The sequence below is a fragment of the Halichondria panicea genome, chromosome 10, assembly GCF_963675165.1.
Source record: "Halichondria panicea chromosome 10, odHalPani1.1, whole genome shotgun sequence".
Lineage (NCBI taxonomy): Eukaryota > Metazoa > Porifera > Demospongiae > Suberitida > Halichondriidae > Halichondria > Halichondria panicea.
Genome location: NC_087386.1, coordinates 4,248,911 through 4,271,089, shown reverse-complemented (window position 1 = coordinate 4,271,089; position 22,179 = coordinate 4,248,911). Strand labels below are relative to the sequence as shown.

The following is a 22,179-nucleotide window of genomic DNA, read 5'->3' as shown; positions in this document are numbered from 1 at the left end:
TCCGCATGCGCAAAGTAAAAGGATACGCCCTTGGCTTTTGGACAGTAACTCACTGTTGGTTGCAAATTTAATGGCTGAGGTGAAGCTCGACGATCTAGTAGTTCAGGTAGAAGGATTAGATCAGGATGAAAACAAAGCAGGCTCAGGGGCTTATGGCTATGTCTTTAGAGTGACTGTGAATGGAAGACTCTGCATTGCTAAGAAGCTCCATAATATTTTGCTCCAAGAACCTTCCTATGGACAGAAGAAGAACATTGTAGCAAAGTTTCGCAAGGAGTGTTGCATTTTGAGTGGCTTGGATCACCCGAATGTGGTCGGCTTTGTTGGCGTTCATTACGGCCGTGATAAGAACGACATCAGTTTGATAATGGAGAGGCTTTATTCGGACTTGGCTGATTTCGTTGAAACAAAGCCAGACACGAATCTCACTACTAGAATTTGTATTCTGTATGATGTATCCAAAGGTCTTCGCTACCTTCACTCTCTGACCCCTCCCCTTATCCATCGTGACCTCACTGCTCCCAACATCCTGCTCACTGAGGATCTCACAGCCAAGATCGGAGACTTGGGAATGTCCAGATTCATTGAACAGGAGCGTTTAACTCATTTTCTGACAAACATTCCTGGAAATCCAAAATACATGCCTCCCGAGTGCTACGATGAATACCCTATCTATACTACCAAGCTGGACATCTTCTCATTCGGTCATCTCATCGTTCACACTGTTATCGGATACTTTCCTAATGTCTTCAACATACCTCGAGAAGATCGAAACCATGCCAAGTACATTAGTGAGGGTAAAGTCGAGCTCATGCGACGAAAGTCTGCTATCATTAGTGACAAAATGGGTGAGAAACACGCTCTTTATCCTCTTGTTGTTCGCTGCCTTCACGACCACCCCGAGCAGAGACCATCAGTTGAGGAAGTGATCAGCTCAGTCAGAGAGCTGTGTCCCAGACCCACAATGGTGAGTGCATGGAGTATCTGTACTCAGTGTAGCTGCTGAGAACGCTCATAATTATGTTCCTATAGCAGTGTATTGCATATACCATATACTTTTCCCAGTCATTTCTTGAGGCTTGCAAAACTGGTAATGTGGGTGTGGTTCAAGAGCTACTGGAGTGTGGGGCTGATCCAAATCAGGCAGATGAGGTGAGTGGAATTTTTCTACTGTGTTGGTTAATGCTTTAATTGATTTTCAGTGTAACAAGACTGCTATTTACTGGGCCAGTGACAATGGACATGATGGGGTTGTGCTTGCCCTTACTAAATCTGGGGCTAACGTACACACTCAGTCAAAGGTGATCTCACAGTATCGTTCATTCTTTTTACATGTATAAACCATGTTAGTAGAATTATGTCAATCGGTCATAATAATTAATGAGCTGTGGCATTCACGTCACTGCAATTTAACGTTGTAAGAGTACGGTGAATGAAAAAGTAATACGTAGCTAATTTTCGAACTAATCATTCGCAGAAAATTACGCATCACTAATTACATGATTATGTTGTTTGTTGCGCGCTATTATAATAATTGTTACGATCAATGCAATTCCATGGTAAATTAGTTCATGTAATAATATAGCTCTATTATACGGTTATTCGTACGGTGGAAATTTTCGTATATTTCGTTGTATATACAGAGCATCATTATAATTATTTATACGAAATTAAAATATGAAATTATTGTACTGCAATAGGTTCAACATCACTATCGTGAGCTGTACGAATATTTAAAATACGAAATATGTAATTGGGAAATTCATACGAAAATTTGCACCACGAAAATTACCTGCTATATAATTATACGGTATAATTATATCATGTAGCACCCATGCATTATTTATGTAGATTGCATGTTATTTCGGGCATGCAGCACTCGTTTGTGTTCTTTAGCCAATGAATAAATGCAAATACTTTTGTTAATGCATGAATGTACACAGTCGGGACAGAGTCCTCTTTGGATAGCCAGTTTCAATGGTCACCAGAAATGTGTGGGCTTACTAATCGATGCTGGAGCCAATGTGGATATTCAAAACAAAGTGAGTAAAAATTATGTGTAATATATACTGCACATTTCAGACGCTATAAATATAGTTAGTTGCATGGTGGTTTCTCATGATTTATCAAAATTAATGTGACTTTTTGTGAGTACTATAGATAGTGCATGTGCATGTGTTCACTTGCTGCTCAATCTGCATCATCATGATCATGTACAGGATGGAGCAACTGCATTGATAGTGGCTGCTCACAAAGGTTATTGCGGAGTTGTTAGAATATTGTTGGAGGCCAAGGCTGATGTCCATATCAAGACTAATGTGAGTCACATATACATTGGTATAATTATATAGGGTTTGTATGTATATAATTATATAGTTGCTGATTCCATGATTGGGTATATTGAATTAATATGAGTGCATGGACTGAATATAGTCGAGGAGTATTGTAATAATTATGCAATGTACATCTATTATAGCGGCTTAAGCCGGACATATACAAGCTGCTAAATGCAGCAAGGTTATGTCTACTATAATTATATCAATGCATGCAGCGCACACACGCATCTCCCAGGACTATGCAATGCAAATTGAGCATAGTCGGTGCAATTATAGATGGGCATATAATTATATACTCGTTCTCTTCCGGCACATTGGGACGACAGGAATCTGGGCTATACTCAAGTTTTGTTCTGGAGTGTGTTTTGCAATAGTTATGAAGAATCAATCAGTGGGTGCATATAATTATGTTGCCCACATAATTATCATAATTAGGGTAATTATCTACTGTATATACTGTGGTCAACACCCACTTATTGATTCATGTCTATATACACTAGACAACTTAGCGAAGTATGTATAGGTATTTACCTGTGACCATGCCGGTGTTAAAATAGAATTGAGTGCAATTGCACTCAATTCTATTTTAGCACCGGCATGTGCATGCATGCATGCATGTCCATGCATGCACTTCTACATGTAAGTCATTGTTACAGTGTTAAAATTCGATATAGGAGAATTGTTTCCACTGCATGACTTGCACTGAGCCCTCACACTGTGACAGTGTTCTCCTGACACGTTAAAAATATAGAGCACGACATGCAATAATGAGTTGGTCTGCTCACGTTATAATTATGACTCTGCATGTATATAATTATATACAGGATGAAAACACTGCTTTGTATGTAGCTTCTCTCAACGGTCACTGTGGAGTTGTTAGAATGTTGTTGAAGGCCAAGGCTGACGTCAACATGAAGACTAATGTGAGTCATGCAGGTTGCTATTATACATGCAGCAGGTGTTTTTTGTCGGAAATCACCAAAAACAAGTGATCGAGAGAGCCGTATGCATGCTTGTTGCATTTTGAGTGGGCAGATCAAAGGAAACACTGTGCCAATATCTGCAATATGGCACAGGTCAGATGGTGAACTGTGCCACTATCTAGATACTGGCACAGTATGGCTGAAGTTACTTAAAGCCCACCCTCCACCCAGTAACCTGAAACGGTCCCGTTTATAGTATAACACTGTTAACAGTATTCAGTGGTAGGCAGAAAATGTTTTTCATGCGTCTGCATGGTGCGTTCCACAGCCGCCACAAGTAGTTGCAAACTAGTTGTCCTATAAAAGGAGTGATGTGTACATGGAAAGGAATGCAACAAGGAATGCAACAAATCAGTTGTTACACAGCTCACTCGTGCGCACATTGGATATATTGGCTCAGTAGTGCCTTTGCCCTCGAGGCCTGCGGCCCTCGGGCCTAAGTCACTACTGAGCCAATATATCCCATGTGGCACTCGTGCATGTGTCACAACTATTACATGTCAACCTACGCAATGCCATGTATTAGAGTAATGAGCGCAGTATATTTCACCTTGCATATGTATAATAAATTATGTGGAAAGTAACATTGGGCATATGGGCTTGGAATTTGCAAACAAACCAATCCGAGTGCCTGTGGTATATGAAGCCAAAACTTTTCTCGAGGTAGATAGCCATAATATTATTATTACGATATCGTGTTTCATACAGACTGTATATAGCTTTGCTTTCTGCACACATCTGATGCATTATACTACGTTTGAGACTCTCTCTCTTTTCAGTATTATAAGCTCTTGCTTTTTTCAAGGACTTATAAAGAGAAGTGGGCATGTAACTCACTATCTACCCTATGTAACTTACCACACCCACTAATTGTCACATAGAAGTGCATGCAAAATGGCAGAAAACTGCTATTTATACCTGTTCTCCTTATCTTTTTTATAACATAAAGCTGCTATTTAATAGCTTTTATACATTTTGTTTTGCTGCATGCATGCAGGCAGAATCACAGGGAAACGGAAACTCAAAGAGAGTGGGTATTGATGCCAAGTTTAAGTCCGATAATGGCTGTATCAGCACTGCAGAGCCTTGCAGCTATAGTCTCATGAATCAGCCGCACTTGGAAAGTCCGTCTGAGCACTTTAGTCAATTCCGACCTGACCAATCAGATCGAAGATTGAGGAAATAAAGAATGACAAGAAGCGTATGCGTTCTATACAGTAGGACGCATTTATAGCTAGCCGCTAATCAGCCTAACTATGGCTACTGTTAGCCAGTCAAAGAGCTATTAGTAAGTTGAGTTAACTGCACAATAGTGCTGTGCAACCTTTTCTTGTTCTTTTAACAACGTTCTTGGAGCAAGCCAAACAAAAATTCATAGCTGCTAGTCAAGCGTTTGCGGTTGACCTTTTGCATGCGTTAAATTCTTTTGGTTTTGACACTGACGTAATGACAATTAACATTCCATTGTGGAATGACCTCTATACTAAAGTGCTCAGACGGACTTTCCAAGTGCGGCTGATTCATGAGACTACCTTGCAGCTCTCTTCTCACTATTGCAGCTACCAATAGCTAGCGTTCTAGTGCAGAGCTAACTACTAAGTAGAGTAGCAACACTTGGTGACAAGTTTTGCTACGTATACTCTTCTGAAAAGGCAGTGCAATGGCATTCCAAGTAAGCAAAACTAGGCATAACTCGAGAATGAAGCATTATTTTGCCAAATCCACGAATTAAAATCCATGACTAGAAGCCTATAGAAACTCTTACTTGTACTTGATTGATCCTTGAGCAGCTATAGCAGTCTACACACACACACACACACACACACACACACACACGCACGCACACACAAACACACTACCATATACCTCACCACTTGCGCATGCGCACTGAGGCATAACAAGACAGTGATAGTGATATAGAGCTCACTTCTGCTCATTTCTATATACCCATAGTTGGCTAGTTATCCAGAAGTTAGCTAGCCAGAGCTATTATAAGCTACTGAGGTGAGTCGCATGAAACTTGAAGTTCAATAGTACAGGAGGCAAGGGCCTCCTCTGCCTCATTGCTAGTTAGGCCACAGGGAAAGGCATTGAAGGGGCTGGAGTCGAGGCTATATATACACATGTAGTGGAACCTCCATATTGACTCTGTATACAGGATGGAGCCACTGCATTGATGGCAGCTGCTCAAGAAGGTCACTGTGTAGTTGTTGGAATGCTATTGGAGGCCAAAGCTGACATCGACATTAAGACTGATGTACGTCACATTGGTGGAGTGTTTGCAATGTTCCATGGTTGATTGTGTGTGTATATACCTGTAAGGTGACATATTTCACAGGTAGTATTAAATTCTGCTAAATGCTGTTCAAGTTGCATGTACAATAAAAATTCATAGCGTTTCTAATTACTCGCAAGTGGTTTTAATGAGTTAATGAGATTTATGGAATTTTCCTTAGGGTATAACTTAATGACCTGATTAGTTGAGACTCACTTGAGAGTGTATACTGTTAGCTATTCTGCATGGTGGCTTTGTAGTTTTTTTGTACAAAGATCAAAGGAAAAACGATGCTAACAAATGCCATAGACTAGGATCTACAACTGTAGTAACCACAGACCGTGCTCTATTATTCTGTGGTTAGCATTTTTGGAACAGTTTGATAGTTAGAGCACGGCTGGGGTAGTTAGAGCACAGTTGGTGGTCAAAATAATTGATTTTTAAGCCATCGAATTTTATAATAGCTACAACTGCTCCATGGTTGCAATGCGAGTACAGCTAAGTGATTCTATAAGCTTCTAGCAATGCTATCTTGCTAACAAAGGCTTTATTCTCGAGTAAAGGCTAGTTTTGCTTACCAGTACGTTGCAAGAAGCTAAAAACTACAAACCAGTTAATGCACTGTTTTACGCTCGTGCTCAATGGATATTATTGGCCTCGCGGAAGTTCTCGAAGCATCATGTAGCACTCGGCTTCGCCTCGAGCTACATAAGCTTCTCGAACTTCCGCTTGGCCAATAATATCCATAGAGCACTCGCAACCGTGCATTAACTAGTACGTATAATTATCATGCATTGAATGTATTATTATCATGGCTATAACTTGTAACAGAGTAACCGGACAGCTCTGTATCATGCCAGTGCCAAAGGACATGATGAGGTGGTGAAGGTCCTCCTCGCAGCCAATGCTACAGTCAACACTCAGAGCAAGGTCCACACATTTTCTTTTATTGCTCTTAACTTATAATCAATTCGACTAGCACTTGAACCGTTGTAAAATACAAGGTAAAGGTACAGACCATTAGCTATTATAGCCTCCTCATGTTCTGTATAGACTTGTGTTATGCTGGCCATGCATCAGCTAGTATATATAATGCTTGTTATGTGATTGAGATACTGTATTTACTTGATTAAACGCCCGGGCGTTTATTTCAGATCGAAGTCTTTAGAGGGGGCGTTTAAACGAGGAGGGCGTTTATTGTTATGTCTCCTCCAAAACTCTAGCACAGCAGCAGTTATTGTGCTTTTCTTGGGCTGCTGTCTCAGCTTAAATCTATTTCTCAGCTTAAATTTAAGTCATAGGCAGGGCCGTAAGAACCAGGGGGCTGGGGGGGGGGCAGAGCCCCCCTGGTTTTCAGACATGCAGTGAAATGGGGTGGGGAACTCCTCTGCAGAGTCCAGCAGATCACAGTCCTGATATTATATTTAGTGCCTTTTAATCTAACCACATTGATTAAATGCATGTGGTTTGTGCAACAACACTGTACAGTAACTAAAGTAAGTTAATCCACATGCAGCTGAAATTTATATAGCTAGAGCTCACTATGGCACAATAGTCATTCTTTTTTCTCTTCAGTACCTCAGCCTTGCCTATGATGAAGAAAGTATAGGACCTTCTTACGAAGCTCGATGAATCCCCAGCGTCTATTCTATACTTTATATACACAAGTTTTGCTAACTGACTTTGAAGCAGTTGCTCGTGACTTTGCTTCCACGTCGAATAAACTATTTTGCTATAGCTCTCACATGCAGATTATTTCATTTATGTATCTTCTCCTGTTTATCTCTGAGAACATACAAAATGTAAAAAGCTCGCCTCCGGCAGGGCGAGAGAGGAAATTTTTCCCCTCCCAGACCCACCCCATGCGTCGCAAGGAGAGGGTCTATTCCTTTTTTCTGCCCCTTCACCTAAAAAAATCTTCTTACGGCCCTGATAGGAGTGCCCTCTGTGTCGGTATCTCTCTCTCTCTGCCATCAATGCATCATAAAAAAGTATTTTTATTCTATGCTGCCACGCTTGCTGCCTTGCAACTGGGTTGCACGTGCTATTTCAGCTCCACCCACAGTGCCACGCCCCATACATGGGCGATTATTTAAGATGGGCGTTTATTGAGCTTTTACTCTGGGTGTTTAAACGAGATGGGCGTTTATTCAAGGAGGGTGTTTAATCAAGTAATACGATACCTGTTTCTTCAAATGTTTTACATATATTCGAAGGTTCGACTCGTTCAAAGTATCCCATAGCATAAACACTTGAACAGTTTTATGAGGATTCTTTGGAACGTCTTCGTATACTATACACACCACTAGCTAGAATCGAGCATACATAGATAGTTGGTGTCATTAAAATTGGTCGAGTACTGGAGTGTGTTTATACCCGCTCACCCTATGCATGTACAGGATGGAACCACTGCGATTTATGTAGCTGCTGCGAATGGTCATTTGATGGCAGTGAAACTGTTGATTGCAGCAAAAGCTCAGGCAGACATTCAAAACAAGGTGAGGTTTAATTGTTTCTTTCTTGTTAAACAAAAAGAATCTGTATACAGCATGGTTGGACAGCATTGCATAGGGCCAGTCAAAAGGGTCACAGTGAAATTGTTAGAATGTTGTTAAAGGCCAAGGCTGATGTCAACATAAAGACTAATGTAAGTCACAGTGTCTGCTGGTGTGCTTTCTGATTCCATGCATATAGTTGAGCTTGTGTAATTGTACCTCTGTTAATGAGTAGACTGATTGAGTAGTTGATAGTCGGTTGCTTCAAAAAATGGTGTCTGGACTATAACAGGACAACCAGACAGCTCTACATCGAGCCTGTGCAAAAGGACATGATGAGGTGGTGATAGTTCTCTTAAAAGCTAAGGCTATAGTCAACACTCAGGCTGAGGTCAGTTTTGTTGAACAAACATTTTCCATAACATTCTGTTTATTTTTTTCCTACATTTAGTCGGGGCAGACCCCACTCTACTCTGCTAGTTTCTATGGTCACCAGAAGTGTGTGAAGCTCTTAATCAATGCTGGGGCCAATGTTGATGTGCAAGAAGAGGTTAGAGTAACATTATACACATCTCAAAAACCACTAGCAATATACTATAGCTATTAGCCTCCATGCATGTTCTGTTGACCAATGTGTTACTGATCCATGCATTGGAATGCACTATACAGCTAGTCCTGTTTGTTTGTGTAAGGACGAGTTATAATTTATAATATAGGATACGATTGCATAGTTATACATCCCCTGACACTTGACTTTCACATATCATTATGACAATCAAGGATTAATGGCCATTTAAAGACTCCGACACTATAATATATATATAGTGTACAGTTTATAGTTGTACCGTATAGCGGGTAATTTTCGTGGGCAGGCTGACCTCCACGAAATTTTAACGTAGGCGTGGCTTATCGGAACGTAGGAATGCCGTGCATCCACGAGACTAAACGAAATTTTTACTCACGAAAACCACCTTTTCTCGAGTTGAACGAATTTTTTACCCCACGAAACTTACCCGCTATATGGTATGTGATAATGAACTGGTCTGTGAGTGCTGATGTGTACGGTGGCCCTGAGCGCTACTAGTAGTTCACCTTAGCTACTTGACCCCACGCAGTTGGTTGGACTCTGCCCAACTATAGTTAACCTACCTTAACTACTTGATAGTTCAAGACTACCTACGTTTGTAGTTCAACAATCTTAGCTATACTTGATAGTTCACCTATATACCTTCGATAGTTCAACTACCTAAGTTGGTAGTTCAACAACCTTAGGTACTCACCTACATAGCTTAGCTACTGGATAGTTCACCTACCTACCTTAGCTACTTCGCAGTTGACCTTTGAACTGTATGTTAATCTAATTAATGCTGCTGTAGCCATACTCTACATAGCGACTAGAGATCAATAATGAGAGCTACATATATGTACGTATACAGGTACTGAGGATTATCTAACAGCAATGCATGACGAGAGTACCACACCAGAACCATTGTATAGTACAGAATTCTTGTGCTCCGATGTGATTAGGAGATATAAACGTGGACAACTTGAACTGCATGTATTGTATTAGTCTGGGGGCCAGATTTTTTCTCAGAGGGGGGGAGGGGGAAGAGAAGAAAAAGGTCTCTTAATCCTAGCTCTATTTGATTTTGCCCCCCGAGCTATTAGCCTCGGACTAGCTAGTATTGTATTTGTTAATAACATGTAACTTCCAAATGAATCAAGTGTGGTACTCTCGTCTTGGCTCAGTACCTGTATACATGCCGCTATAATTATGTAGAGCTGGCTACAGCATGCAGCCATTAACATACAGTTCAAAGGTTAACTTCGAAGTAGCTAACTTGAACTATATCAAGTAGCTAAGCTAAAGTAGCTAAGGTGAACTACTAGTAGCGCTCAGGGCCACCGTAGATGTGTGTTTACCCGCTTGACTCTGCAGGATGGAGCCACTGCGCTGATAGCAGCTGCTGAGAAAGGTCATTTGAAGGTAGTGGAATCACTCGTTGCAGCAAAGGCTCAAGTGAACATTCAAAAGAAGGTGACGTACAAATAGCTATACTGTTTTTGCTCACGCAATAATATTTTATCTGAACAGGGTGGCTGGACAGCATTGCATATGGCCAGTCGAAATGATCACTGTGGAATTGTTAGAATGTTGTTAGAGACCAAGGCTGACGTCAACATCACGACTGATTATGTTAGTCACTTTCAAATTGGTGTTCATGTTGTTGAGTGCTAATAACTGTTACTTCTGTTATAATTAGTGGACTGTGCATGATTGAGCTTTACGGTATCAGCAGAGCTTTTCTTTTTTCAGGGAAGTTTGACGGCATTGCATATGGCCAGTCAGAATTGTCACTGTGGAATTGTTAGAATGTTATTGAAGGCCAAGGCTGACGTGAATATCAAGACTGATGTGAGTCACATTGGTAGCTATGGAGTGATTGTGTAAAACTCGCTGATCTCATGGTTCAGTTCATATGTGCATGCATATAAACTGCTACATCTGCTACTGAGTTGTTGAGTTAGCTTACCTCTATAAAGTGATTCTGTGGTTTTTGGCCCTATATATAACAGGACGATCAGACAGCTCTGCATCAAGCCTGTGCCAACGGACATGATGAGGTTGTGATGGTTCTCTTAAAAGCTAGGGCTATAATCAACACACAGAACAACGTAAGTCTTGTTTTACACTCCCGTAAACATTTTGCCTTTTCCTGATGTATATATCACATGCAGTTGGGACAGACCCCTCTGTGGGCAGCCAGTTTCTATGGTCACCAGAAATGTGTGGAGCTCCTAATAGACGCTGGGGCCAATGTTGATGTACAAGAAAAGGTTGAGTGCATGTATAAGTAACCTTATACCATCTCTCTGTTGACCTGTATTTTTATATTTTTGCGTATCGTAGGGATAACTCTGGTTGGTGTAACCCTATAACACTTGACTTCCTTATAGAGTGTAGTTAGTCATTGATAAAGAGTGTGCAGCTATTGTGTGTTCACCCTGTCTTGACTCTGTGCAGGATGGAGCTACTGCATTGATTGTAGCTACTGAGAATGGCCATTTGAAGGTAGTAGAATCAATCATTGCAGCAAAGGTTAAAATTAACATTCGAAAGAAGGTGAGATGTATAATAAAGCTACTGCTTTCTTGGAAAGTATATATATATAATATATAATTATCGGAACAGGGTGGCTGGACGGCATTGCACATTGCCAGTCGGAATGGTCACTGTGGAATTGTTAGGGTTTTGCTGGAGGCCAATGCTGATGTCAACATTAAGACTTACGTGAGTCACATTGGTGGTACTCGCTGAGTATAGTGAATGTACAGAGAAACAAACAAGTAAACGCTTATTGCTTTAATAACAATGGGCTCTAAACTACAATTATAATTGTAAATTGCATAGAATTATAGATTTTGATCATAGCGCTCAGCTTTTACTGACTTGCAATCATACCTAGCTCAAAACCAAAGCTGCACAAGTCATAATACTATCATAATACCGTAGAAACTGGATTATTAGCGCTTACTCGACTATAAGCGTATCTTTATTTTAAGCGCATGTTCAACTGCAGGCTCGAATTGAAGCGCTTTTCCAATTATGCGCCGGTTATTAGTGAAATTTTAGAATTGATTCAACTAATTTTGTTTATCTATGAGCTAGTTAGCTTGTACAGTGCAGGATAGCTAATATAGCTGGTGATATCCATCTGGAAGGACTCTCTGGGCATGCTGCTACCTTGTCTGATCATGCTGAGAGAATGTGAGACATGGATGAGGTCCTTTTATTTCAAGTTCCTGGTCAATATGAATGTTTTTATAATAATTATGAATTTCAATGAAGTAAATGAACTGTAAAATGAACTGTAACATAATAGTATGATATAGATCCAGTTAGGGTTGCCTGCTTTTCTCACTTTCTAGCCAGCTTGCGAGTCAGCACTCATTACAGAGACATCCGGTTGCTGGGTGGGGCTCGAAATGACTGCATTATAGGCGCATTCTCGAATATAAGTGTATAGAGCTCTGCTATTGACCCCAAAAGCGCATGCGCTAATAATCCAGTTTCTACGGTACTTTATAATTATATAGAGATGTCTGTCCGAACTCACCGCAAACATCTCCCGATGCAGTAATCACATGTGTAGCACGATGAGCAACCAAAAACTGGAGAAAAGAAACAGATCCACTTTTTGAAAGAACATGATAACGAGTTTCAGTCATAATACCTTGAAACTAAAGCTGTAGTCAAATACAGTAGACTCTCGCTCTGGCAGTCTCTGAGCATGAAGTACAGCCACCTTGATATACCAGCCATTTGGTTTGGCACATATTTCTAGATGTTTACTGCACAACACTCGTCCTGAAATGCGGCCACTTGCTATTCCGTATACTGGCCAGTGCTGGCTAGGTTTTTAATGTACATTTATTACAGCCGAATATGACGTTTTGCCTGTTGTTTGGTAGATAAAAGATAAATAAGAGCATATAATGATTCATTATCTTCGAGACACAACCTTCATTAGATTGGAGGTAGGGTCGTTTTTTTAGCCGTGGCTATTTTCTGAAATGCGGCCATCTCGCCAAGCTGCACTGTCCCAAGGGTGGCCAGATCAACGTGGATTATGATCGTACCTTGTAGCCAGCTGTTTATATACCATATAGCGGGTATATTTCGAGGGTATAAATTTTCGCGGATGGACCATTACAAAGGATTTCGCGGATTTTATTTTCGTGGTCTGAGTTCCAGCCTTTTGGCGCATGCGCACATCAACATGCAGCTGTACCTCCACACCGTTAGCCTCGAATCCAGGCCTAGCCTATAACGGTGAGGCACCTCTTATTGTCGATAGGTGTGGTCAATAATACTGAACACGCCTACTATTCAATAAAGATATAAATTTTCGCGGTAGAGGCTCAATCCGTGAAAACCGCGAACATTTATACCCTCAAAATATACCCGCTATACGGTAGCTATATCAGTAGAGAGGAATCGTGATTTCGTTTAAACTTATGTTGAGTGTTCTTCTGCCGAGGTAGTTTTTGGGTTTGTCGTGAGTTCGAACTTGAATTGATTTCTATAGCTTGGAGGCTTTATATAAAGCTGTGGTCGTCGAGAACAGGCGTTTTTAATTACTTAGTAGTGAACGAGTATTATATAGTTATGCTCGAGGCGTAGCCACACGTGGGATACGGTAAAGCTGACACAACGTGTGTTGTGTGTCTGTCTGTCTGTTCCAACTGTAACTTACTGCTCAACGGTTGCAATGCGATAAAACTAACAGATTCTATAGGCTTTTAGCCACGATTTTGATTCATGGATTTGCAAACTAAAGCTTAATTCTTTCTTGAGTTATGGCTATAGTTTGACTAACAGTGAAGGCTGTTGCAGTCTCTTCAGAATCTTTATAGCATCATCTGTTCGCACACACTTCTATTGAATTTATGAGTTAGCCATGCACTAAAGTGGTAGCTTTTTGTTAGCTATAAAAGTCAGAAAAGAGTTGCAAAGCTGATGCATGCACACTGCCAGAAGCAGCACTTGTGAACTCTGATCGCATTGCAGATCCACCCCTTTTTTTACATTGTAATACATCTATATCCTTGTGGAGATCATTCATCAAGCCATCAGATAGACTTCTGTTTCCATTAACTGTGTGGGTTCATTGTCAATAACTGGAAGCAACAATAATAACATGCATAACATTATAATTAGCATTAATAGAGAAACAACCGATTATCAAACATACGTTCTATTTTTGAATGCTTGTTCTCGAGGACAGCGGCTCGGAGAACTAAGCTGATAGTACCTAGGTATAGACTAGGTAAGGTTCTATTCAAGTCTGAACTCACGGCCAGCAGAAAGCTTCCTCGGCGGAATGACAAGGCCAAACACTCAACTATTGGGACAGATTCAGTTCAAACGTGGCCACGAATCTTCGAACTCTCTCTTTCGTATTAACAGAAGGCTCTAAAAAGCTAACTACAATGCATGACTGCAATCTACAACAAGTAAACTACCGTATTACTAGAATATTTTGCTGGTGAAAAACCTTTGCGAATGAGCCAAATCAGCAGGAAATTTGACCCTTTGCGATCTAACTATTGCGTTCTGGAAAGGATCATGTGTACTTACTAGTAGGTTTTGCGGATTTTATTGTTGCGAATTGATCAACCCTCGCAAAGTTCGCAAATGTTTGATGCTCGCAAAACATTCTAGTAATACGGTATGTACAGCTCTGGTTCAAGGTCTGACTGCAAGCTGTTAGACAATGTTGGCCTCTTAAAAAAGTGCAGTAGTGCCATCAAAATCCGAATGATAATACCTTTTATTCATAATAAATTATCCATTTTTTCCTACGTCATGGGCTTATATGAATCGTTTGGATTTTGATGGCACTACTGCACTTTTTTAAGAGGCCCCCATTGTCTAACGGCTTGCAGTTAGACCTCGAAACCAGAACTATGCATAGTGTAGATTATGGTCATGCATTGTAGCTAGCTGTTTAGAGCCTTCTGTTGATACAAGAGAGATAATTCGGAGATTCGTGGCCATGTTAGAACTAAATCTGTTCCAATAGTTGAGTGTTTGGCCTTGTCACTCCGCCGAGGAAGCTTTCTGTTGTAGTCTATCAGCTTAGTGCTCTGAGCCGCTGTCCTCGAGAACAAGCGTTCGAAAATAGAACGTGTTGGGTAATCGGTTGTTTATTCTATAATAATAATTATAACACTCGACCGAAGCAAAACATGGCGAGAGAACATTTGCACAGTGCACTTGTTGAGAAAGAGTACCGTATATACAGTGGATTATTTTCGTATGGTGTATATATATTTCGTATTGTAGAGCATCATACGAAAATTAAATTTGTTCTATCGCAATAATTATGTATACATGTAATTTACATAACAATAATTGTTAGGACAATCTGTCAGCTCTGTATCAAGCCAGTTCCAATGGACATGATAAGGTTGTGAGGGTCCTGTTAGCAGCCAAGGCTACGGTCAACGTTCAAAACATGGTCAGTTTTGTTGTGAAAACAACTTTCCCACAACATGTTGCTTAAATAATCACAATGTTTAGACAAACTCCTCTTTGGGCAGCCAATTTCTATGGTCACCAGAAATGTGTAGAGCTCCTAATCAATGCTGGAGCCAGCGTTGATTGGCAAGAAGAGGTGCATGCATGAGTATACATATTATATATATGTATACACAGATTGCATGCAGAGGTCACAATGCATGCAAGCTACCTGTTGTCCTGTGTTATATACTGATCGAGCAATTAGTCCTGTTTGTACAAACAACAGCTATATATAGAATTGAGTATGTAGGTATATTGGGTGTACCCGGCCTTTACACTATTAATGTGCATGAGTATTTGTGCATGTTTAACTCTGCATGCATGTGCAGAATGGAGCCACTGCATTGGCGGTAGCTGCTGAGAATGGGCATTTGAAGGTAGTGGAACTTTTGATTGCAGCAAAGGCTTGGGTTGACGTTAAAAGAAAGGTGAAGTATATATAGCGATTGCATGGTAGTCTTGTATATTTTTGTATCTGAACAGGGTGGTTGGACAGCATTGCACATGGCCAGTCGGAATGGTCACTGTGGAATTGTTAGGGTTTTGCTGGAGGCCAATGCTGATGTCAACATCACGACTAATGTAAGTCACATTCAGTGACATTGGTGGTGCACTGTTGTTTTGTGTGCTCACTGATTTATGCATTGTATAATTATGTGCAGAGTAAACTACAAACACAATTAAGGCAAGCTATTTTCGAGCACTTATTCTCGCTGGTATAGCAGCTCAATTCATATAACCTACTATAGGGGGGATAGCCTTCATTCCAGCCCAAACTCATGCATGCACCGACTGAGTAAACTATAAGGCTACAAACTATATTATGCACAGCTCTGCATGGTTACGAAGTCCGACTTCAGGTCATTAAAAAGTGCAGCCTATAGTTATTGCTGTCACCATTTGACCATTATATACGTATATAATGACTTTCATCAAGAATAGATAAGAGTAAGAGTGTTGAACTGCTAGTAACAGCATTTTTCTGCTCCTGCATCATCACTTGATAGTAATCAGTACTAATTTGTTATATTAGCAACACTTCCCAGAAACCGCACATGCTGTGATTGCGCAGTTCAGTGCTATACAAACCACAGACACTAACAGCACTCGAATAGTGACGACAGTGATGACGCATGTTAAGGCAAATGCGGCTCCACGATTTCTACAGCAGTTCAACACTCATTAATACTCTTATCTACTCTTGCTTTCATTCATACCTCGAAACCAAAGCAGTATATGCAGTGATATACCGTATTATATACTAACGAGCATCCAACATAATTATGCGAACTTTGCGAGCGTTGATCATTTCACAAGAGCTCGTAAAAACCTAAACTGATACTGGGTATATGACACACGATCCTTGCCAGAAAGGAAGTGTTAGATCGCAAAGGGTCAAATTCCCTAGTCCTTTGCAAAGGTTTTTCACCCACAAAATATTCTATAGTTAATACGATAAACTATATATCAGGACAACCGGTCAGCTCTGTATCAAGCCAGCTCCAACGGACATGATCAAGTGGTGAGGGTCCTGGTAGCAGCTAAAGCTGCAGTCAACATTCAGAGCAAGGTAAGTTTTGTTTGTACAACAATGTACTGGTTTATGCTATGCTTACAAATGTTCCCCCTCTATATGTACAGTTGGGACAGACCCCTCTTTGGGCAGCCAGCTTCTATGGTCACCAGAAATGTGTGCAGCTCCTAATCGATGCTGGGGCCAATGTTGATGTACAAGAAGAGGTACACGAGCCAGAGACCACAAGCTATGATTATATATATAGTCTCCATGTATAATAATTATTATCAGTGTTTTGCTAGTCCATCAGCTAGTATTATATTATGCATGTATAATAATAGTCCTGTTTGACCACTATCCAGTGCTAGAATTCACATAATTACTTAGCCCTAGTTGTTCGCCTAACCGTTACAAAAGCGAAAACTCGGCCTGGGATCGAGGCTAATAATTACCATAATTATAATTTTTTTTATAGTGCCAAATTTTAAGAGGACATAATTAATATATACATTTTGCCGATTGCTCAAACTAAACATTTTGCAGATTTTTTATCGAGGATACTTCCTTTACTATGCCGGAATTATATAAGTATACGGTACAAGGATTCCAGGTTCAGGTCAATCCTCTAAAAAATTTGGCATTATATTATTTATGGTGCATGCTGTATACTCCTGACGCTATATAGTTATATATAGTGTGTATACATGCAGGACAATAATTGATAATGGGTTGATCTGTATAATTATGACTATTGTGCTGGTGTGCCATTTCTTATAACTCGACATGTGTGCAGAATGGAGCCACTGCATTAATGGTAGCTGCTGCAAGTGGTCATTTGAAGGTAGTAGAATTATTGATTGTGGCAAAGGCTCAAATTGACATTCTAAACAAGGTGAGACAATATACTGCGTACGTTTTCCTAAATTGTGTATACAGTGCATGCATGGTCAGTCAGAATGGTCACTTTGTTAACTTGCTATAACATAAAAGGTATATATACTGCTGGTATATGCATGTGGCATATTCAGTTGCTCACGTATCTTGGCTCATGCATATACACATGCAGGAGGATGAAGCCTCTGCCTTGATTGTAGCTGCTGAGAATGGTCATTTAAAGGTAGTAGAAATTTTGATTGCAGCAAAGGCTCAGGTGGACATCCAAAACAAGGTGCACGAGGTTTACATTGTGATTGTAATATAAATTTTATATGTATGATTAGTATGGTTGGACAGCACTGCATGAGGCCAGCCGGAATGGACATTGTGAGGTTGTCCAAATGTTGTTGGAGGCCAAGGCTAACGTCAACGTTGAGAATATTGTAAGTCAAGTATATAATAATTATTATACGACTGTCATGTATTAATGGTGTTTTTGTATATACTTGCAATGTGCATGCAGGCATGACTATTGCGTCTGCGTTATTATATATAACGAGTGCATGGACTGCTGTGCATGTAGTTGAGAGTGCATGTATATATTGTGTGCTTGTGCTGCAATTTATCCATAATTAATCCGGTTGTTATAATACCTATAGTATAGTTGTATATTATGGGATCGACTATAATCTTATACAAGTTCTGTGAAGCTGTGACTTTTGATATTACACTGAAATCAAGCAAAATGAGGTTCTCATGCACCTCTATATACGGAGAAGAGTTCTCTTGGAAAAACAAAAGTGGCTATAATTATATAATCTACTCATAATTATTTATAAGGTAGAATTTCTGACCCTGCATGCATGCGTTGTCTATACATAATTTTAATATAGGTGCATGAATGTGAGTAGCCTCCTTCACCGGCCTTCAAGAGAAAAGAAGGCCTGCTACAGACTGCATGCGCATGCGCAAAATTATTGGATATTTTTTCCCGTATAATACTGAATTCATCAGAGAAAATATCCTAAAGTCATACATGCACAGAGCTATAATATAGCTAGCTAGCTATAGAAACAAAGCTGTTTAGGTTAATTTGTTGTACATGCAGCTATTTTCTTGGTCAGTAACAGTAGTATAGTAGACTTTCACCAAAGTTAGTGTTAAATGGGCGTGACCTGTCCATATAGGCTCTTGTCAGCTAACACTCCGTTTGCTTTAAACCACAGCTCTATAATTATACAACTCAGGCGACATAATTATGTATATTGAGACAGTAAGGAAAAGTTAGCAGCTATATATTATTATAGTGAACAATTGTCTCAGTAAACTAGTAAATGTAATAGATGGTCTACCACAATTGCCCATATTCTGCAGTGTATTGTGCACTATATACAGATAACAATCACATATTCCATGCACTCATCATATACATGCAGTCATCATAATTATATACCAGGCCCCGGCTATAATAGAAAGTCGGCCTGGAGACAAGGCTATAAGAAATCCCTGCATGTGGATGCGTGCAGTGAGATTATAATAATTATTATTATCGTTACTAAACTACATGATATAGCCTTAATTGTCACATATATGTAGCATGTATGCAGGGGGTCATTGATCCCCTCACCCCAATTCCCTCGTACCTACATCTATAAGCTATATATAGTAAAGCTTTATTCTCGTTGAGTATAACATAATTATACTTGCTGCGTGCATATAATTATGTTAAGCGAAAGTTTTGCACCTGCCTTTCTACCCTTGACCCCCCCCCCCCTTGAACAACCTAGCTCTAAATCACATCTTTATTTATCACAGAACAACATGACATCTCTGCATCAAGCCAGTGGTAATGGGCATGATAAGGTGGTGAGGGTCCTCCTGGCAGCAAAGGCTATAGTCAACGCTCAGAACAAAGTAAGTTTCAGTGCATTGCAAAATTAATAATTTCATATACAATATGTCTTGATTGTATATCAACTTGCAGTGGGGACAGACACCTCTCTACTCAGCCAGTTTCAATGGTCACAATAAATGTCTGGAGCTCCTAGTCGCAGCTGGAGCCCAGGTTAATGCTCAGCAAGAGGTGTGTGTAACAAATAACATCAAGCTTGACGCGCTCTTCGAATCTCAGTGAAGGGGCTTTCACGTCTCCCTTAAGAACATCTTCATACAAATTTGGGCTAGGGGGTACACCAAAACACAGGCGAAAAATTACGCTTTACCCCACTCTTTGTGACATTTGTGATGGACGCAGTGCAGGACACGCGCGCGTTTATGACAAATGCATACATTAACACATCATTGGCAGACAAAGGGTAAGCTAAGTGTCGTGTCTTCTTGTCATCTTCTTTCCTTCCATCTTTTGCGAACTTTCTGCAAATTATTTATCACCTCCTGTAGAATATGCCGTCCGCTTCTTGTAGATTATGCTCCCATGTAATCTACTGTTTTTAGCGAATCAGATCAATTAGTAATGTAGGAAGTAAGGGACCTTAAACCTAGTAAGCCAGACTGTTATCATCAACATCTTTATCATAAATATTAGGTATATTAACGGCCTCGGAGTCCGAAATCTTCAACTGAAGAATTGCTTTGCATCTGGTTCAACTGAGCGTAACAACTTGCTTTGACAAACTGAACAATTCTATACTTGCCGACTAAATTGAATCGAAGATCTGGAATATAGAGTGTCTTGAGCAGACTTAATTGTCAGCTTTGTGTTTTATACGTAGCAAACAAAGTTCTGCAAGGACACATACATGTGACTAGTATTATAGTGTCGGAATCCGCAATCTAAGTTTGCGGACACACCACCAGCACCACCACTAATAAATACCTCTTCCTAAACATACTAACAAAGTAGTTTGTTCAGTCAATCCATTCTTTCCATGTCTACTGTTGCCTTTGTATTGCTTTTTCAAATTGGGGATATGGGCGCCTGTGGGGGGGGGGCAGGAAGTATTGAATACAGTCGCTTGACACTTTCTGTTGAGTTTTCAAGGTTCCATGTCGGTCTGTGCAGTCTGCCGTACTACAATCTACACCTCATCACAAAGCTTCATTCTTCTTCTTGTAGTGTTGCAGTCAGTTATTCAGGTTTGTCTATAGTATCTTCAAGAAGCGTTCCTTCCACAAGTTCTACTAAGTTTTTACTCGTCTTTTCATTCTTTTGAAGCTGTCTTTTTGTCTTTTTCTCTCTCTCACTGCTCCAGCTATGCTCCAGCTCACACATATTTAATTATGTTGCTGCTATAATTTATACGCATCCAAATCAGAGCATCCAAACCTGGCCTTTTTGTAACCACGCCTCGCGCATGCGCAATGAAGTCAAAGTTAGATAGACCCTCTCAGGCAAACCCTGTTGCATAAACGCCTATTCTATACTCTTAATGTATAGTCCTATACTTGGACTTGCTGCTCAATGGTTGCATGTATCAGCTCCAATGGACGATTAGAGGAAGATACACCAACCATGCAGAGAAATTTGTTGCTAAAGGACAGGAAAATCTAGTTTGTAAACTAGAACGAAACATGCGTTTATGGATTGAGTACTGCAATGCTGGTATGTCAATCAGTGTGTGTACGTTGTTCTTCAGACTTGACATAATATTATAAGTGCATGTAGGAAAATTGACTCACGAAGTAATCCGTGTTTGCTGTGATCTAGTATGCAGCTAGCTATAGTATAACTCTGATCTAATAATTGGTAAATAGCCCATAAGCACTGCAATGACAAGGAAAATGCGGAATAAGAATACTGACAAACGTACTTATTACAATTACTGCAAAATTCTTGGCAATTGAGACGTATGCGCAAACAGTAAAATACATACCGTTTTTCTCCTTTCCTTGCACCCTGCTTGGAATTGAGGCATCACATGGTCTCATGCTATATCTACATAATTATATAGTATATATACATATACAAGTGCTGTGCACAACGATGTAATAATTAAATTACATGTTCACCTTGACTCGTATACAGGATGGAGCAACTGCAATAATGGTAGCTGCACAGAATGGTCATTTAAAGGCAATAGAATTTTTGATAGCAGCAAAAGCTCAAGTTAACATTCAAAGCAAAGTGAGATTATTGCTTGCTTGTATTAGATGTATTTATACCATTATAATATACATACAGAATGGTTGGACGGCATTGCACAATGCCAGTCATAATTGTCACTGCGAAGTTGTTAAAATGTTGTTAGAGGCCAAGGCTGACGTCAACAGCAAGACTAATGTGAGCCTTCATGATGTGTTTGCTGTCTACTGTTACAATTATACATTGAATCACTATAATTATATGCAGGCTGGCAATACTGCCCATGATGTTGCTTGTAGGAATGGACACGTTCAAATCTGTGAACTGCTATTTAAATAGTAAACTGTGCATGACGTGATTTGTAATTTAGTGTTTGTGTACATGTAGTTAAAATTATAATCAACATGCAGTTACAAATGTAATTATGACATGGACTTAAATTTTATGCTAGATTTATTGGTGTAAATCAATTATGGGAGTTGGGAAATCAGAGCATGGTAGGATAGTCTAGTTTTAGCTAGGCAAATTAGTAAATTAGCTTAGGTGCATTATCATACCGTGCATGCAAT

At 40.0% G+C, this 22,179-nt stretch overlaps 1 protein-coding gene across 2 annotated transcripts; it reads left to right on the top strand.

The window, feature by feature from the left end:
- The first annotated feature begins 29 nt into the window (after nucleotides 1-29).
- On the top strand, nucleotides 30-22,064 carry LOC135342986 (serine/threonine-protein phosphatase 6 regulatory ankyrin repeat subunit B-like). 2 transcript variants are annotated; one of them, XM_064539889.1, is made up of 32 exons: nucleotides 30-967; nucleotides 1,066-1,152; nucleotides 1,203-1,301; nucleotides 1,944-2,042; nucleotides 2,220-2,318; nucleotides 3,161-3,259; nucleotides 5,478-5,576; nucleotides 6,426-6,524; nucleotides 7,994-8,092; nucleotides 8,143-8,241; nucleotides 8,382-8,480; nucleotides 8,541-8,639; nucleotides 10,029-10,127; nucleotides 10,185-10,286; nucleotides 10,407-10,505; nucleotides 10,667-10,765; nucleotides 10,829-10,927; nucleotides 11,115-11,213; nucleotides 11,283-11,381; nucleotides 15,016-15,114; nucleotides 15,506-15,604; nucleotides 15,660-15,758; nucleotides 16,648-16,746; nucleotides 16,818-16,916; nucleotides 17,486-17,584; nucleotides 17,759-17,860; nucleotides 17,913-18,011; nucleotides 19,384-19,482; nucleotides 19,553-19,651; nucleotides 21,554-21,652; nucleotides 21,710-21,808; nucleotides 21,878-22,064. In XM_064539889.1, exons 1-32 carry the CDS (start codon nucleotides 71-73, stop codon nucleotides 21,947-21,949), a joined length of 3,933 nt encoding a protein of 1,310 aa, XP_064395959.1. In that variant the 5' UTR covers nucleotides 30-70; the 3' UTR covers nucleotides 21,950-22,064. The 2 variants fall into 2 exon arrangements, with proteins under 2 accessions (XP_064395959.1, XP_064395960.1); XM_064539890.1 differs by lacking the exon at nucleotides 8,143-8,241.
- The last annotated feature ends 115 nt before the right edge of the window (nucleotides 22,065-22,179 follow it).

What these genes read in the sequence shown, in the direction of transcription:
- LOC135342986 (XM_064539889.1), top strand. Translation starts at nt 71, where the DNA reads ATGGCTGAGGTGAAGCTCGACGATCTAGTAGTTCAGGTAGAAGGATTA. An exon ending in ATGTCAACATCACGACTAAT is followed by an intron (nt 15,759 to 16,647) that starts GTAAGTCACATT and finishes ACTATATATCAG; the next exon opens with GACAACCGGTCAGCTCTGTA. An exon ending in CAGTCAACATTCAGAGCAAG is followed by an intron (nt 16,747 to 16,817) that starts GTAAGTTTTGTT and finishes CTATATGTACAG; the next exon opens with TTGGGACAGACCCCTCTTTG.